Source organism: Silurus aristotelis (genome assembly GCF_946808225.1).
Source record: "Silurus aristotelis genome assembly, chromosome: 16".
NCBI classification, from domain to species: domain Eukaryota; kingdom Metazoa; phylum Chordata; class Actinopteri; order Siluriformes; family Siluridae; genus Silurus; species Silurus aristotelis.
This window is the reverse complement of record NC_139589.1, coordinates 20041155-20058412: the sequence shown is the minus strand read 5'-3', so window position 1 is coordinate 20058412 and position 17258 is coordinate 20041155. Positions and strand designations below refer to the sequence as shown.

The window sequence follows — 17258 nt, the reverse complement described above, 5'->3', positions numbered from 1 at the left end:
AGAGGATGCGAGGAGGAAGACGTCTACAGAGATTCTGATAGGGTAATAAATGTGAAGCTAAAAGTTGAAGGGATGATGATAAATGTCATCAGTGCTTATGCTCCACAAGTGGGCTGTGAGATGTTGGAGAAGGAAAAATTCTGGAGTGAGTTAGATGAAGTGGTGGTAGGTGAACCTAGGAATGAAAGATTGGTGATTAGGGCGGATTTTAATGGGCATGTGGGTGAAGGGAACAGAGGTGATGAGGAGGTGAGGGGTAGGTATGGCCTTAAGAAGAGGAATGTGGAAGGGCAGATGGTGGTATATTTTGCTAAAAGGATGGAAATAGCAGCGTGCTGAGAAGATGGAGGAATTATTTTGAGCAGCTGATGAATGAGGAAAATGAGAGCGAGAGAGAAGGTTGGATGATGTGGAGATGGTGAAGCAGGAAGGGATAGGATATTGTAAGGAGGAAGTGAGAGCAGCGATTAGTAGGATGAAAAATGGAAAGTCGGTGGGACCAGATGACATACCAGTAGAAGCATAGAGATGTTTAGGAGAGATGGCAGTTGAGTTTTTAACCAGATTGATTAACAAAGTTCTGGAAGATGAGAGGATGCCTGAGGAATGGAGAGAAAGAACACCACAGATGCAATATTTATTTTGAGAATGTTGATGGAGAAGTATAGAGAAAGAGAGAGGAGTTGTGGTATTGTATGAGGAAGTCAGGTGTGTAAGAGAAGTATGTGAGGGTGGTGCAGGACATGTATGAGGAACGATAGACTGGTTCAAGGTGGAGGTTGGACTGCATCAAGGTTAGGCTCTGAGCCCTTTCCTGTTTGCAGTGGTGATGGACAGGTTGACGGACGAGGTCAGACAGGAGTCTCCATGGACTATGATGTTTGTGGATGATATTGTTATTTGTGGTGAGAGTTGGGAGCAGGTTGAGAAGAGCCTAGAGCAGTGGAGGTACACGCTGGAGGTAAGGGGAATGAAAGTCAGTAGGAGTAACACAGAGTACATGTGTGTAAATGAGAGGGAGGGCAGTGGAGGGGTGCGGTTGCAGGGAGAAGAGGAGGTGAACGTGGATGAGTGTATGTACCTGGGGTCAACAGTGCAAAGTAATGGAGAATGTGTTAGAGAAGTGAAGAAAAGAGTGCAGGCAGGGTGGAGAAGAGTGATAGCAGGATTGATTTGTAATAGAAGAGTATCTGCAAGAGTGAAAGTGAAAGTTTATAGGATTGTGGTGAGACCTGCGATGTTGTATGGTTTAGAGACAGTGGCATTGAGTAAAAGACAGGAGGTGGAGCTGGAGGTAGCAGAGCTGAAAATGTTGAGATTTTTATTGGGAGTGACGACGATGGACAGAATTAGAAACGAGTTTATTAGAGGGACAGCCCATGTAGGATGTTTTGGGGACAAGGTGAGGGAGGCGAGATTGAGATGGTTTGGACATGTACAGAGGAGGGACATGGGGTATATTGGTAGGAGAATGCTGAAGATGGAGCCACCAGGAAGGAGGAAAAGGGGAAGACCAAAGAGGAGATTTATGGATGTGGTGAGGGAAGACATGCAGGTAGTTAGTTTGAAAGAGGCAGATGTAGAGGACAGGGGGGTATGGAGACGGATGATCCGCTGTGGCGACCCCTAATGGGAGAAGAATCTTTTTTTTACAATAACCATTATTAAAAGTGGTGAAGAAAAATAAAATAAAATAAAATAACATTTAAAAAATTGAAATAAAATAAAACAACATTAAATGAATAACAAGAAAAGAAAATGTAATGCATTTAGGAAAATTAAAGAAATGAAATAAAACTCAGAAAATTGAATCGAAAGAAATGAAACAAAATGCAATTAGATTTAATACAATTTCTTAAAATAAAAGGAACACAAAAATGCGTATAAACAAAATAAATGTGTGCTCACTCACAGTGATGTGTAACAGAGGTAAAGATGAAACTCTGAAAGCTGATTTATTCGGATTATTTTATGGTTCTATTTTTTATGGCAGTAGTAAAACAGAATAAGGCGCTGAACAGTTGCGCTTCTGATCGCAGGGTGTGTTCCAGGCGGAGGGATCTGAAACAGACCTGGCAACCCTGGCGCTTTTCTCTGAGTTAAAAAAAAAAAGCGCTCGGCTCTTCTATTAGTTTAGTAGGGACGCTATTGCTAATGCTAACGCTAGCTCTGCGTTAAGCTAGTAGGCTACCTGAGTGACAGGCGCGTCTTTCTGTGATTAGACATAACTTTAGTCAGTGAGTAAGGGGGGGAATGTTATAGCTTTTATTGCAATAGCAACGTCTGGTGTTGCAGTCGACGTTGGAAGTGCGGTGCAGGAGGCTGAAAGCGGCTAACTGGTTAGCCGAGCGGTGTTGAAATAGACCTGGGGGGTTCGCTCGGTTAGCTGGGAGTGTGTGTGAGAGAGAAGGGGGGGTTTAAAGCCGCCGCGGTGCTGTAATGGGTGATTTGGAGATGTTCGGTGCTGGTGCTGTGCTGCTCATGTGTGATGGCTGGATGGGAGACATGCAGCTCCATAACCGGGCGGAGCGCTGAAGCCAGACTCCGAGGTAACAACAACACCGCTGCCGCTGCCGGAGCTCGGAGCTGTAACACAAAGTGCGTTACGTAAACAATGTAACGCCACCGTGTAACGCGAGCATATACCACAGGCGTGTAACTCACACTACAACAATGTTCCTGGTTAAACCAAACCCCTGTGACACACTTTCGAGCACTTGGGCTTCTCTGCTTCTCTTTTCGCATCATTGGTCGCATTTCCCAGTCATTATTTCAGCACACTTTAGTTTAGTAACTTAGTATGGATAGTTAGTTGATTATATCCAGCTTTCCTTTTGACATTGTGTTTCTCATGTTTTGTTGAACCCTTTTAAAGTAGATATTTATTTTCTTCAAGGCTCCATGAAGCACTGGTTTCCTATTTTTTTTTCTTTTTAATTTTACATGTATCAAAGTCACAACACAGTTGGGGAATTGTAAATAAAAGCAGATTTATTTGCAATTTGTGTAAACCCATATTTTATTCACAATAAGGCATAGAAAATATCTGATAAATACAAGGTCATTTAGAATTTGACAGGAGTTTGGGAACGTTGCCCTGTTTGTGTGGTACAGGATTCTAGCTGTGCAGCAGTCCTGGGTCTTCTTTGTTTTATTTTTTGTTTTTAATGATAGTGTTTTCAGTTGGTGAAAGGTCTGGACTCTTCTACTGCGAAGGTGTCGTAATTGATGCAGTATGCCGTTTAGAATTGTCTTGCTGAAATTTGCAAGGTCTATCCTCAACAAGATTTGTCTAAATGAATGATTTTTTTTGCTTTAAAACCTGTGTATGCCTTCCAGCATTGACGGTGCATTTCTGGCTTTTTTGAAAGCTACAAATTCAATAGGCACTAACGCACCTCCATTAAATTAGAGATGCAGGTCCCTGTAACCCATGAAACCAAAGTTTCAAAAACAACGGCTGCTCCCATTAGGGGTCGTCATCCGTCTCCATACCCCCCTGTCCTCTACATCTGCCTCTTTCAAACCAACTACCTGCATGTCTTCCTTCACCACTTCTATAAACTTCCTCCTTGGTCTTCCTCTTTTCCTCCTTCCTGGTTGCTCCATCCTCAGCATTCTCCTACCGATATATACCCCATGTCCCTCATCTGCACATGTCCAAACCATCTCAATCAACACAAAGGCTTATATAATTTAATCTTTTCCAGGTGTTTATTGCTGTTGGCAAAGAAACAGTTTCTAAATTTTCTTTTGTAATTATAATCTAAAATGCTTGTTTTAGTTGAAATAACATTGAGTTCTATTTACTAATTTAATTATGAAATGAACAATTCTCTTTTAGGAACAATTATGGCTTTATTTGGTGGCAGATGATGACTTGAATCCACTCTGATGATCTGGATCTTCATTATCCTAAACATATGAACAGAAGATGAAGGTGCACATCGATGGGGGTGATAAAAATGAGAGCGCAATGAAACATCTGGTTTTTGAGGAGCGTCTGAGTAGGAGCACACTGTTTGACCAGGCTGGGTCGAAATATCACGGCAATGAATGTTTACAAATTACAGAAAAACTGTGCAACTCTCCTGGGTTGGAATCGCAGAGTGGAATTTCACACTGTGATTTGGACATGCTGGACATCTCAGAGGAGAGTTGCTCTATACCTGAAAATGGTGACGATGCTCATAAGGCTAGTTTCACACCAGAAATACAGCAGGCCTCTAGAATATTCCAAAGTCTTCTTCTGGAGAAACACAAAGCTGTGACTGCCCCTTTTTGGTTCCCTGTTGGCGATAAAGCTGGAAATGAAATGTGCTTGAAAAAGATAGACGACAAGTTTGTCAAGCGGGACTATGAAAGCATCACGGAATTTGTGGCCGATTTTCGCCAGATGTTGGAGAACTGCTATAGGTATCATGGTTTTGATCACTGGCTCTCCAAACAGGCACAAAAACTGGAGCTCATCCTGGAGCAGAAGTTAACTCTGCTCTCAAGGTAAGCATGGCAGATAAATCGATTACAATTGAATAGTTGATGCCCATCAATTCACTGCCATGAGACCTTGCAAAAAGAACGGCATTAAATACAGTTTACAGGCAGAACAAATTGGGTGCCAATAAAAAGCGTTTTAATATGAAATGTTCATATTGTAGCAATTACCTAAGCAATAGTTACAGTATTGTATGAGATTATTTTTTAAATAATGACTAGGTGTTTGCCAATATATGTTTTTATTAATAGGCAACAGAGCTTTAAAACTATACACGGTATGAAACTTGTTTTAATATACAAACAATATAATTAGGCTTGGATGTGTTTCAGAGGTATTTTTATAAAATGTGTCTGAGTTATATGCGCCTTGAATATTTGCTATGTAAACGAGGTTAGACAGGAAATGTGTATTTCCTTCTATAGTAATTTTTTGTCTTTGGAAAGGGCACACACTCCAAACGGAAAATGTCTGATCAGTTCCCCCCCCCCCCCACCCCCCTACCCCCCTTATTTCTTAATCCAATTTTAATAGGACACTGAGAGAAAAAACATCCTTGGCCGTGACTTCCAGGGGTCGTTTTGGCACTGAAGATGAAAAAGCACCGGTCGGCATTTCCACTAGACGCCGATCTGCACCACGAAACTTGGCAGCCATTTCTGTGTGCGGCTCCGAGTCCATCATGGTGCAAGCACTTCGATTGGAGGAACAACAGAGGGCCAAGGAGGAGAAAAGGTCAATTGGGTGATTTTGATAGACTATGTACAAACGCAATTACATGTTCGTACGCTTGCAAGTTTCCAAACCTTCAGCCGTTTATGTTTGATTTTTTACCCCATATTTGTGAGAGCTACTAGTTCTTGTGAGGAAAGAAAGAAGTTTCTTGAGTCGTTTTCTTCTTAAAACAATAGTCGAGTGGTTGTAAAGTGAAGATTTTACAATCTTATTTTGTCATTCTCTTGAAGAATGGACAGAACTCTGGAGTTAACAGTTTTCACTTCTAGGATTAAAGGAAAAAACATGTCAGCTATTTAAACTTTTCCATAGCTTATATTTTTTGGCAACAATGACAGTCATTTCAATGTGCTGTAACACTTTGTGAGCTTATTCATTTGCTATAGTGCTGGAAAAAACATGACTAAGCAGAGGAAACAATTGTATAGTGAGAACATTTGAAATAACAAGAATTTTTTTTGTGCTACTTGTGACCTTTTAGAGTAGATTACAGATTCAGTCACTCAAAAACATAATCAGGAAAACATGAAATGAAATCTTTATCTGTGGTCCAAAAAATGTCACCAAATAAATTTTTGTTATATACAACCTCCTGTATAATCATGCTCTTTGACGTCTAGGCAGCGAGACCTTGAGAAGAAGGAGGCTGGAGAGGCTTCAGCCAAAGAAGTGGAGGAATGGGAGCGCTCACTGCTCTCACTAGCAGAGCCATGGCCCATAGGGACCATGTGGGAACTTCCTGCGGTCGGACACTTTTTGTGTCTGGCCCAAACAGCCCTCAACCTCCCGGAGATCGTGTTCTATGAATTGGAACGCTGCCTGCTAATGCCTCGCTGTAGCTCTTTCTTGGCCAAGGTAATGACCTCCCTGCTTTGCTCTCCGCATCGAAGAATGACACTCCACAGGCGTCCAGCGTTGCCTTATCGTCGCTGGGAGGCGGAGTTGAGGCAGAAAGTCTTGGGATGGTACCAAGCTATAGGTCGAGCCAAGGACCAAGAGGCTTGTGCTGAACATCTAGGACTTTGCCATCGTTTTTTTTGGACCCTCGGAGAAACAAGTCCTTTGGAAGAGAAACCGTTCCATTTGTTGCCCTTCAACCAGCGCGTTTGGTTGCTTAAGGGCCTTTGTGACAATATCTACGAGACTCAGAAGGACGTGCAGGATGCCGTGCTCGGACAACCTATTCACGAGTGCCGAGAGTCCATCTTGGGCTATGACAGTCAAGAGAACACGTACATACACTTCCCACATTTCTGCGGGGCAGATTTGCGTATATATCGCCAGAGTCCGTGTCTGCCACTGGAATTCCCCTTGGCAGCCTTTTCTGTAAAGAAACTAGAGCCTCAAGGGGTGGACAGGACAGGGGAGAACTTAAGCACTTGTTCAGAGGTCAAAGAGGGAAACTGGGAATTCTGTCTGAGAGTCCAAGACGATGGCTCGGATGAAAGCGAGGTAGATTGGAAAGATCCTGACACATTTCCATTCCCTTGTAAGGAGGAGTTGTCAAGTCCTGAAAGCATCAAGGACAAACACACGGAGGTAAAGCAAAGCCGTGAATGGAAAGAAGAAGACGAGGAAGACACCGACTGTGAACCTTGCCTTAGAGTTGGCAAAAATTGTTACACGGGCAAATTTCCTGCCCATTCTCAAAGTGCAAATGCTTCAGAAGATTTGCTGCCATCAGACGTGGGCGCCGCAAAAAATAACGGGTCATCTTGCCAAATCGGACAGCTTTACTCTAAATGTTCCATGGATTCTCTCACAACTCCAGAGCCTCTCTCATGCTTTTGTTCCACAGCTGAAGCAGACAAGATCGTGGGTTTTGGACAAAGCGGCTACTCAAGTGCTGAAAAGGGGAAAATACCGTCCAAAAAAAAGAGAAGGAAGAAAATGAATGAAAAATCGCACAGAGTCAAGGCCGGGAAAAGCAAGCTCGGTCTGAAAAAGCTCAGACAGACCAGAGTGGCTAAAAGCACCACGTGTAAAGTTGCTGCTGATCTGAAGAGAAAGGATAAAAGAAAGAAACACAAGTTAGGTGAGAGAGAAATATTTGTATAGTTGCTTAACTTATTGCCACTGGTTAGAAAGTGCATTAATTAAATAGACATCGGAATAATTTTAATTAAACATGTATTTCTTTAGGACGTTTTTCCTATTCTTTTTATTTTTATTTTTGCTCTGAACGCTTTGTCAAATTATAGGCAGCTGCATTTTGAATTGTGGTTGTACATTACATTGGGTTTTACACATTTGCATTGTAAAACAACTAGATATAAGACAGAATCTCATTGGCTGAACTATTGGCAAAAAAAATTTTGTTTCTATTTATTATGAGCAGAAACTATGCCCACTAGGTGGCAGCACTAGAAAATACAGCGCAGGAATTTTGCAAGTGAGAAATGTTTTGAAGCAAGCTTACATAATATTCCAAAATGTTATGCTAATCAGAAGGAAACAAACTTGGGAAAAAATGATACTGCAACAGCCCATAATACATTATTGCTCAACCTTTGGACACAGTACGTACGTTGCGTAGCAGCCCAGAGGTAGAAGCAGTATCATTTTGCGAGGCTTGTATCAGGCCTAATAACATCATTTTTTTTTTTACACATCTAAACCAGGGCTGTTAAATAAGTGTTATGAAATTGGTGCTATGTTGTTTCATTTTCTATAAACAGGAAGAAAGGTAGTTCTTAAGAAAACCCAAGACACAAATCAGGATTATCCTTCGCAACTCCCAGTGGAGCCAACGTTTAAGGTAAATGATGCGATGCTCAAAAAGCACAAAAGTGTATGCAATATAGACACACATACAGGAACATGTATGTTACTAGGGTTAAGCCATTTGTCAAAGCAGGCCCAGGCGTACATTACTAGTACATAGTCTGGTACCATGGCTTCTTGGGAGCAGCAGTAATGCACTTCTTGGTGGTCGGAGCATGCATGTGTAGGATGAGAATAACTTTTTTCTATCTTCATTCCAAAAGTTACCATGACTGAAGTAATCACTTTGTTAGTAAAATACAAATATACAGCTCTACTGTAAGCTCATAACTCGATCTGGATGTGAAGATAGATCTGATGCAAAGAATGCAGGTTTTTCTTTTAATATCACGTTTATTTTTAATCCTAATGTCTTTGCTATTTTAAATGCACCCACAAGCATTGCACTGTAAACACTATTTATCAGTTATGTGTTCCTTGTCTTCTGTTTGTCCTTCTTCAGTCACCCAATTCTGTTTTACCCCTTTATAGTTGGTCTGCACTAGTTTGGATGAACTGAGGGACCTTATCAGTAAAACTGAGGATGAGCTAGACGAGTTGGAGAGCACCAAAAAGAGATGTGTTAGTAAGAGGGGGAATTCTCACAATTACACACACATTGATTTACCTTTTGTTTTAATCGTCGTTTTTAGCTTTGTAGATCATCCTAAAGTTTGGATGCCAGTTTGAAAAAAAGAAAAGAAAAATCACAGTTCTCCATTCAAAGTGTTTTTCTTATTGGACAATTCAGGAAAGGTGGTACATTAAGAGAAAAGCAGTGAAGGAGCTTCACATTACTCTCATAAGACTGCTGAATGAGCTGTTGCCATGGGAACCCAAATTACTCAAGGTCTTTCACAGAAACAGGTAAGAAAGCATATAATTTGGATTTGTATCTTGGCAGTATTTGCTGGGAAAAAAAAATAAAATTTTTGTTAACTATTGGCATAAAAACCAACCGTGGTCTGTTCTCTCATTAGGGCCCGACTGAGAAAGGAAAATGACGACTTTACAAAGCATCCTGAATATGAAAACTTTGTTCGAGAGGACTGGGTAGCATTCGAATCAGAGGGAGATGCATCTAAAGAAAGCTGTTTGTCCACAGAGATTAGCAGAGAGTTGAAGGACGAAGACAAACCAGAAAGGATTTTCAGGGGAACAGCAGGTGATGAATATGAGAATTCAAGAATTGATTTCTTTTTATTAAATCACAGGAAGGCCAATTTTATTCTCTCTTTAATTGCGTTTTAAAGGTTTTTTAGTCCATCATTTGTATTATCTGTCTTCTTTCACAAAAAAAATAATGTGAAATTAAAATAAATAAATGGTTTGTTCTTGTTCTCATTTTTGCAGACTGTGAACATTACATTGGAAATGAGTCATTAGGACACTTAATTAGCAGACCAGAAGACCGAGCTTTGAGTGAATCTGGACCTTTTACTCGAAGCGCAAAGCGTCGTCAGAGCGGTGGCCCAGATGAAGACTTCAGTCTTAGCAAAAAAGGAAAGATGTTCGATGATAATTTCGTGACCCCTGAACAAAAAACACAGGTTACATCAAGGGACCAAATTACAACTGGAGCAAACGCTTCAAGTACTGAAACCACATCAGCAGTCACTGCGCCTCTGGGTGGTTTGAGGCGCTGCAATCCAATTCAGGCACTGTTTGCCAAGAGCGTTGGAAATAAAGTAACCCTAATAAGTCACCCAAAGGTCACTGTGGCGGATCAATGTCAGATGGTTTCGACGGCTTTAACCACACCTCAACCCACAGCAGTTTGTCATCCTGCACCACAACCAAGACCTGTCTCCATCCAGACACATGCTTCCATACCATCATCTGTACAGAGGCCCATGCAGATTGTATACAATGCTCCAGAAGGCCTGAGTGTGGTTAGGAATAATGGCACACCGGTTAAGTTTTCGGTGCAGCCAGCAAATCCTCAGAAAACAGTGGAGAAAGCAATGCAGCAGGTTATTATTCTTCCCACAAATTTACTCCTTCAAAACACTGAGGAAAAACAAGTTCAACAACCACCTAGTATTACTGCTGCTCCCCCAAACAAGCCTGCTACACTTTTGCTCAACACTTCAGGGTTCCCTGCAGGAGAAAATAAGATCCCAGTCCAGCAAGTGTCTCCGTTTAAAAATATTAGAACGGTAATGACCTCATCCGCTGCTTCACCTGGTTTGCAAAAATCGGTATCTTGTGGAGTTTCGCCTGCTCGTAAAAATAATGCTGAGCCAACCCTGAAGGGGTCCACTACATCGACTTCAGCCACTACTGTTCTCAACAAATGTGATCTCAATCAAGAGTTAAAGACGGTTTGCATCAGAGACTCACAGTCCATCCTTGTCACAACCAGAGGAGGAAACACAGGAGTAGTGAAGGTACAGAATTCAGACAGTAGTGGTATGTGTGTTTTACCGTCCAGCCCAGTTTTCACTCTCGCTCCTAAGTTTCAAGCTTTCCTGGTGTCCAAGCCGTCTACTTTAGCACCATCAACGGCTCAAATTACAACTACAAAGTTATTGCCTTTTGACTCTTCTCTAAAGGACAAAGGAGCTTCCATTAACTCCGTTTTAAAAAGTGCCAATCCAGTGAAACCTTCTCCTCTAATAGAAACATTAAATAATACAGTACCCTTTAACAAAGACTTGCTTTTCTCAACCGGGTCTGTTTCTGATAATACAACGAAAAATGCCCAGATATTAATTGGCATCAATTCGCTAATTTCATCCAACTCAAAAACCAATGCTAATTTCCCTTCATCTGGGATGCCTGTCCAGACTGCTGCTTCTGAAAATATAATTCGACTTGCTCAAAAGAGACCCCAAGATACCCGCACAGATCCGTCTAGCTTTAAGAAAGTTCTAGTCGCGTCCACTACAACAGTCCCAGCGTCAGTGTCAAGTATCGTTACTACTTCTGCTTCTGCTTTTCAAGGATCGAAGGTCAAGTTTTTGACTCAAGCTGGCTCTGCCTGTTCTACGATTACTGTTTCTGAAGGGTTGGTATCATCAGAGTCTAGCGTTACTCCCACAACAACTTCATCAGTCATGAAAGTCAGACCGAACCTTGGACAAGCCATTGGTTACACAACTGGTATTCCGACTGGACTTCAAGCCAACAACCTTTCTGGATTAACAGCTAGAATACTACACAGACCAACTATCACAAGCAAAACGACAGCAGAAACTGCTACAAGAGTTGCACCTCTGGTGGTATCCAATGTACTTGCAACATCAAACGGACATTATTTTGTCCAGAACAGCAACTCTGCGGCAAATATCGGATCACCAGTGAATGTCAATGGTCCCCTCAAAGCTACTGCAAGTGATGATGGCAAAAGTGTTACTTTTTCCACTGGCCACATGGCCTCCTCAGCAGTGCAACAAAAGAGCACGTCTTACTCTTTGCCAACCTCCATGTCCATATCAGACATTCTAAATAATAGATCCAAGCTAGTTAGCGGTTCAGCTCCAAATATCGGCTGTTCTGTATTAGGAAGCCCAATAAACAAAGGTATTTTAGCAAGAGGAGGAATGCAGGACAAACCATTAGATGGTACATCTCTTAGTTTGCCTTTAACAGCTATTAAACCTCCTATCACCAGCTCTATAACAAGGGTCGCTCAGCCTTTAGCTTTGAGCACCACACCTTCAAAACCTGTTTTAGACAACCCTTCTACTGGAACCCCATCACTGATTGCTTCTACATTGGGATCTCCAATAAACACCATATCTGGAGCCACGACAGTTCAGGATAAAGTTCTGATCAATACTACTGCTCCACTCGCTCCTGGAACTCAACTGTTAATTAACAACACGAGGTTTGTGGTACCCCCTCAAGGACTTGCACCCGGTGGTCACATCCTTCTTATCTCTAGTCCTACTGTGCAGCCCACTGGCCAAGTGGGGCCAAATCATGTATATCCTGCCCCAAAGGTGGCAGGTACTCTGATTCCTCCTGCCTCGTCGGTTGTTCAAGGTCTGAGAATGGTAGCACCTTTTATAAGGGCACAGGAAACATCTATTAGGCAACCAGCAGCCATCTCAGCAAAGAGTGAACAATCTGTTAATCTTTTAACTGCAGTCAGGTCACCATCAGTCTCCATGAATTCCTCTCCTCTTACGTCTCAGTTAGGAACTCCTCACTCTTCTGTGCAGCAAAGCTTGGGCCATATTTTAAGACTTCCTTCTTTTTTGCTCCCTGAAGTGAAAGAACACTCCGCTGCTTCTTCATGTAGTGTCACCACCTGCCCGAAGGAAAACGCCACAGCTTCTGCTCAGTCACAGAGCTGTTTACCGAGCATGACCACTCCAGATCTTTTACAGAAAGAAAAACCAAGTGTAGCAGCGGCAAAAACTGTGATTTCCTGGCCATCCCCGGTGGTCACAGTGTCGCCCCTGTGTAGTACAATATCAAGGATGCAGACACTTCCTGTGGCAACTGTACCACCAATTAGCAGTTCAGTCAACAGTTCTCAAACCACTTGTGTTGCAACGATATCTCCATCTATTAACACTCGTCTAATGTCAACTTGTCAACCAGTTAGGCCTGTGCAACCTGGACATATCAGAATGACAGTCCCTGAGCATCCAGTACAAGTTAAAAGCAAGGCTTCAACACAAGTCTCAGACGAGCAAAATATCAGTAAACTGTTATTAAGTCCAGACGGTGCCATTTTGAACTCGCTGAGATGCTCATCCCCACAAAATCTATCGGAGACGACAGACAAAACGACAGTGGCCGTGACCACCACTAACACACTCGCTTTGCACACACTAGATTCACACAGAATGGTAACGTCAGATAATCCAGAGTGACCTAGTTACTAAAAATATGAATTAAATCATTCATTTAATTGAATGATCATACACCACCCCTCCCCCCATCTTTTTTTTTGTTTTGTTTTTTAGATCAAACTGTTTATAGAAGCACTATTTTGTATATTGGACTTTGTATATCGGACACCTATGGTGGGGAAACACTGTCAAGTTTTTAATTGAATTAGAACGGCCAGTATTGTATATAGTAAAATATTTTTGTTGTGCTTTTCTTTACTTTTTCTTTTTTTTTTTTCTTCCTCAAGCTTCAAGTTTTACTTCAGAAGAGAATTTTAGAAGGAATTTTGTAGCACTTAAAAAATAACGTTCATTAAGCAATTCCTGTTCAATCTTTCAAATGCTGTTAGTGTACGTCTACCAGATCTGTTTTACGCACTTACACTTCGTGTCAATGGTTTTCGATAATAGATTCGAGTTTGATATGACTTGATGTTTCCTTTTGCACATCGGAAGACGCAATGCAGAGTAAAATGCTACTGTATGATTTAAAGTTAGAATTTGCATTTATTTAACACAATGTCTGCCATGGACCTTTCAAAAAAATAAACATTTTGGATCACTTGGATCGGAGTTTGGAAATAAATCCAGTGCTTTGTTCCTTATCACAAAGGATTGTATTGTTTATTCGGCAATGAGTTCAGAAGCAAGGTTTTTATATTAACTTTAATAAGGTTCACACCAGATCAACACAACGGATTGAAAAAACACATTCGAAAAGTCGAGCGAAGAACGAGTGTATGTATTAGGAGAGTGCGCTGTAAGTAATAGAAAGCACATGCAGTGTGATTGAACACTTTAAACACCACTGCTAGTTTGCCTGAGCTAATCTCTGCAGGGTTTGTTGAATGTATATTGTTGTTCTGAGTTATATCCTGAGATGGCTGAAGTATCCTTGATTACTAAGATATACCACTTTCTCAAGTGATGAACTTGTCTTTCAGAAAATGTATATCAAAGGCTGTAAGAAATGTTGCGACACTGTCGTTAGTGCGAACGCGTCAGGATTTTAAAAGTTGTGACTTGGCACTAGGCTAAAACAAATGCTATTCGTTAATACACCTCCTGTACGGCTTTGATTTGCTGACATATAGGTTACATATTTTATCCTTCGTAGAACTTTGTCATTGATACACAACGTATTTCTTTTTCTTTTCAGTCTTGTGGAAATCGCATTTAAAAAAACACATTCGTAAATGGGTTTTCAGTCCAAGACGGCTAACAGCACCGGTTTTAATAGATGGGTTCAGATTTTTATGAATTTCTTTATTGATGTTTTTTGCGTATCTCGCACCATTTAAATGACAAAATCCCACAGAAGGTTAAAACAAATAAGGTTGATTGGATTCTTCTTCTTTAGGGTGAGTAAGGTGGTGGTGATGATCCAGCTGTAATCTTGTCATAGGCTGGTGGTGCATTTGGGAACTGCAAACATTTTTTTAATAAAAAAAGAGGTTTTAGGAGAGCACTGAAACTCAAGACAGTAAAAGCATCCAAAAAATTTTTTTTTTTAATTGAGATTAATAATAAAGAACCCCTAGTTAAGCCAGTAAGGATTTTTTTTTTTTCCAGAGAATGGTAATAATTTATTCGATTACCACAACTTCTTACTCTCTCAGTACTAACTGCTTGCCTCATACAGCAACTCAAATGCTTTCTGCAAGTCACATGACTATTCTCTATATCATTATTGGTGCTCATGAGACAACTCGCAATTTCTTTTTAAAAAATCCAACGTGAGACCACACGAATGGAAAAATGGATGTACAAAGTGCAGATCTTTTAAACTACAGTAAATATATAAAGCTACATGACATGTTGGAGTTGAGTGCAAACTCTTATACAAAAGATTAGGCCATCAAAGAAATTTCATTTATGTGGACATTGTGTGTCAGACATTTCTTTCATATTATAAGCAACAACAAGTCAAATAGTGTTCGAATAAGATGCATATTGCGGATAGTAATTTAACTCTTAGCCCTGTGGTTATTCATCTTAACTCCAAATGGCAGATATCATATACTGCCTACTTTGAATATGGCCTTTAGAGCAAAATAAATACTTTGGGTGAATCTGAAGATCATGATCGTTCAAGAGCTGGAGCTTTAAATGTGTGTAGTACACATTTATAAAGTAGAGAGAAAAAAAAAAACTGGACGATATTAACCAAAATGCAACTGGTATAAAAATTTGCATTACAATTGAACTGCTAGCGAAAGGCCTCTAAAATCTATACATCAGGTTTCTTACTGCAGATTGGGTGTTGCTGAATTCATTAAGGGCCATTTTATTATCTCCTGCTGCCCCTAGTTCACTGTACTGCCCTGATCTCATGAGTCCCCTCCAGGATAGACTCGGGCCTCTGGAGTTCTGTGGGAACGAAACAAAAAGCTGTTTTACATCACATGAGCCTCAGCATGACCAACACAAGCCTCAGAATTCCAGTCAGCTGAGCTCTAAAATCTTTTATTTTTTTAATATACTTTTTTATTTTGGGGTGAAACATTCGATTTAACAAGTAACATGTATACAAAGACCTTTTTTTGCTGTTGCTGTACCCATTTCACGAAGGTATTTGAATCTTAGTTTTGGTGTTTGGTGCAACTCACTAAAAGTTGCTATATGAATAATAAAAATTGAATGAATGTTAGTAGTAGTTTAAACAGCATTAACTTTTAATAGGTTATGGGGAAAAAATGGGCTCGTTCACTAACGGTTACATTCAAATGAAATAAAAAATAGGTACTAATATTCTACATCGTGCAGATAGACAGCGATATTAACATGAATTTTCCTAAAACTCTAGCAGCTATTATGTAAATGTAATAAAATATTTACTTACATTCGCTTCCCAACATCCCAACAAGTTATTATTTCTTGTTTTAATATTGACTGAGTTTGTGCAAATGATGTCTAGTATTAATTCCATTGTCTATGTCAACTAATGTAATTTTTTGTAGTAAGTTTGTTTAAAAATTTTTTTTTTTTTGGCATAATTGAACAAAATGCAGACTTTGTAGTTACTCCATTAGTCATTCATTTTCATAGTTACATTTAATTTATAATAAAATTGATTCGGAATTCATAGTTACATTTCAGGTAAAGATTTCATGGTTTCGGATGCATCGTTATCATGAATGCACTCGTTTTATTACATTGCCGTTTTGATTGGGACTAATATAGGGAGTTGTATGGTGGATTCTCCAGATAAGGAGGGTTCTGTTAAAGCTTTCTGCGAGTAATCATTTTATTTATGATTTATTTAACATTTTTTTTTCTCTCTAATTGTTGTTAGAAATGTAAGTGATAACCAGAAATAAGTTGCGTCATAGATTCTTTACATCAGTAAACATACCTATAAACCAAAAACGTAAAAGTATTAGTTTAATACATTCAAAAAGGTTTTGTGCAAATTGCTGTGGTATGAGGAAAATAAAGCACCTCAGGATGTGATTCTATTGAATGGGGTTCTATTGCTTTACTGCATTGTTGATTATTTAGTGGCTGCTTTGTCAAAGGCTTTAGTTTAGATTATAAAAGATTCAGAATACATAGCAGATCTTCCTAAAAGCTTGTATATAATGAATAGTTCTTGTTTGTTTCACTGTAATACAGTAAAAATGGTATTCACCTGGATCATTCTATACCCACTGCGTTTGCGGTAGTACCAGCAGCCAAGAAAGAACAGTGCTGTAAGGACAATGGCCAGGAAAGCGATTCCAGCAGCTCTGAAACACAAATTACCACCATCCCTCTTAAGTATATGTCATTTACATTCAATTATATTGTTTGTCTAAGTTATGTCCTTTATAAGCAGCACACACACGTATGTCTATATACACACTTTAAATAGATGAATTACTCTAATACAATTTCATATTTGTCTTTTTGCTGTGTTAAAACTCTTCATTCAGCTCCACAGTGCCATAAACTAAGTATGTGGAGTAAATGGGTGTGCTAGAGGAGGACGACACTAATCACCAAAACATGGAGATTACATAGTAAAATATTAATACAAATATCAATCATATAAAAGTAAAGTTACTCCTCTGCTCTGATGAGGTTGCCACGTCCTCTGCTTGCAAAATGAACAGTGAAGTCCCCACGAGGCATGGCTCCTATATACAATCAATAAATACAATAAATAAAACCATCCTTTAATTGATCGTTAACATTTTAAGTAATTGCTAATTATTTTCCAAATGAATTCACCGTGCAAATGAGATCAAACGGATCTGTATGAGAATAATATTGCTGTGAAATCTTACCTGAATTGGATAATTTGATTACAGGCACACACTTGAGCAGAGAAAGAAAGAAGTGAATGCAGCCCAGTTCTTTTCCTTCTCTCTCTTCTCTTTCTCTCGCCCCCCCCTCTCTCCTTTTTTTCTCACACACATACTTCTTCTCATGACCAT

General features: G+C 40.0%; 2 protein-coding genes across 3 annotated transcripts; one reads left to right on the top strand and one right to left on the bottom strand.

The window, feature by feature from the left end:
* The first annotated feature begins 2055 nt into the window (after positions 1–2055).
* Positions 2056–13406, top strand: brd10 (bromodomain containing 10). Of its 2 annotated transcripts, none has more exons than XM_083563935.1 (9): positions 2056–2549; positions 3845–4500; positions 5030–5230; positions 5851–7265; positions 7909–7988; positions 8486–8575; positions 8745–8860; positions 8974–9158; positions 9347–13406. In XM_083563935.1, exons 2-9 carry the CDS (start codon positions 3935–3937, stop codon positions 12820–12822), a joined length of 6129 nt encoding a protein of 2042 aa, XP_083420061.1. In that variant the 5' UTR covers positions 2056–2549; positions 3845–3934; the 3' UTR covers positions 12823–13406. The 2 variants fall into 2 exon arrangements, with proteins under 2 accessions (XP_083420061.1, XP_083420062.1); XM_083563936.1 differs by having other exon boundaries at positions 2066–2598.
* A 679-nt stretch (positions 13407–14085) lies between these two features.
* Positions 14086–17258, bottom strand: mlana (melan-A). The gene is made up of 5 exons (XM_083564222.1): positions 17109–17258; positions 16886–16958; positions 16472–16568; positions 15091–15210; positions 14086–14265 (listed from the first exon to the last, which is right to left on the bottom strand). The coding sequence occupies exons 2-5, from the start codon at positions 16951–16953 to the stop codon at positions 14197–14199; spliced, it is 354 nt and encodes a 117-aa protein (XP_083420348.1). The 5' UTR covers positions 16954–16958; positions 17109–17258; the 3' UTR covers positions 14086–14196.

Excerpts from the sequence above, each read along its gene's own strand:
- mlana (XM_083564222.1), bottom strand. The coding sequence starts at position 16,953 with ATGCCTCGTGGGGACTTCACTGTTCATTTTGCAAGCAGAGGACGTGGC. Across the intron at positions 16,569-16,885 it reads AACCTCATCAGAGCAGAGGA|AGCTGCTGGAATCGCTTTCC; the intron begins GTAACTTTACTT and ends TTTGTGTTTCAG. Across the intron at positions 14,266-15,090 it reads TCAGCAACACCCAATCTGCA|TTCCCAAATGCACCACCAGC; the intron begins GTAAGAAACCTG and ends AAATGTTTGCAG.
- brd10 (XM_083563935.1), top strand. The coding sequence starts at position 3,935 with ATGAAGGTGCACATCGATGGGGGTGATAAAAATGAGAGCGCAATGAAA. Across the intron at positions 7,989-8,485 it reads CAGTGGAGCCAACGTTTAAG|TTGGTCTGCACTAGTTTGGA; the intron begins GTAAATGATGCG and ends ACCCCTTTATAG. Across the intron at positions 8,576-8,744 it reads AGAGCACCAAAAAGAGATGT|GAAAGGTGGTACATTAAGAG; the intron begins GTTAGTAAGAGG and ends TGGACAATTCAG.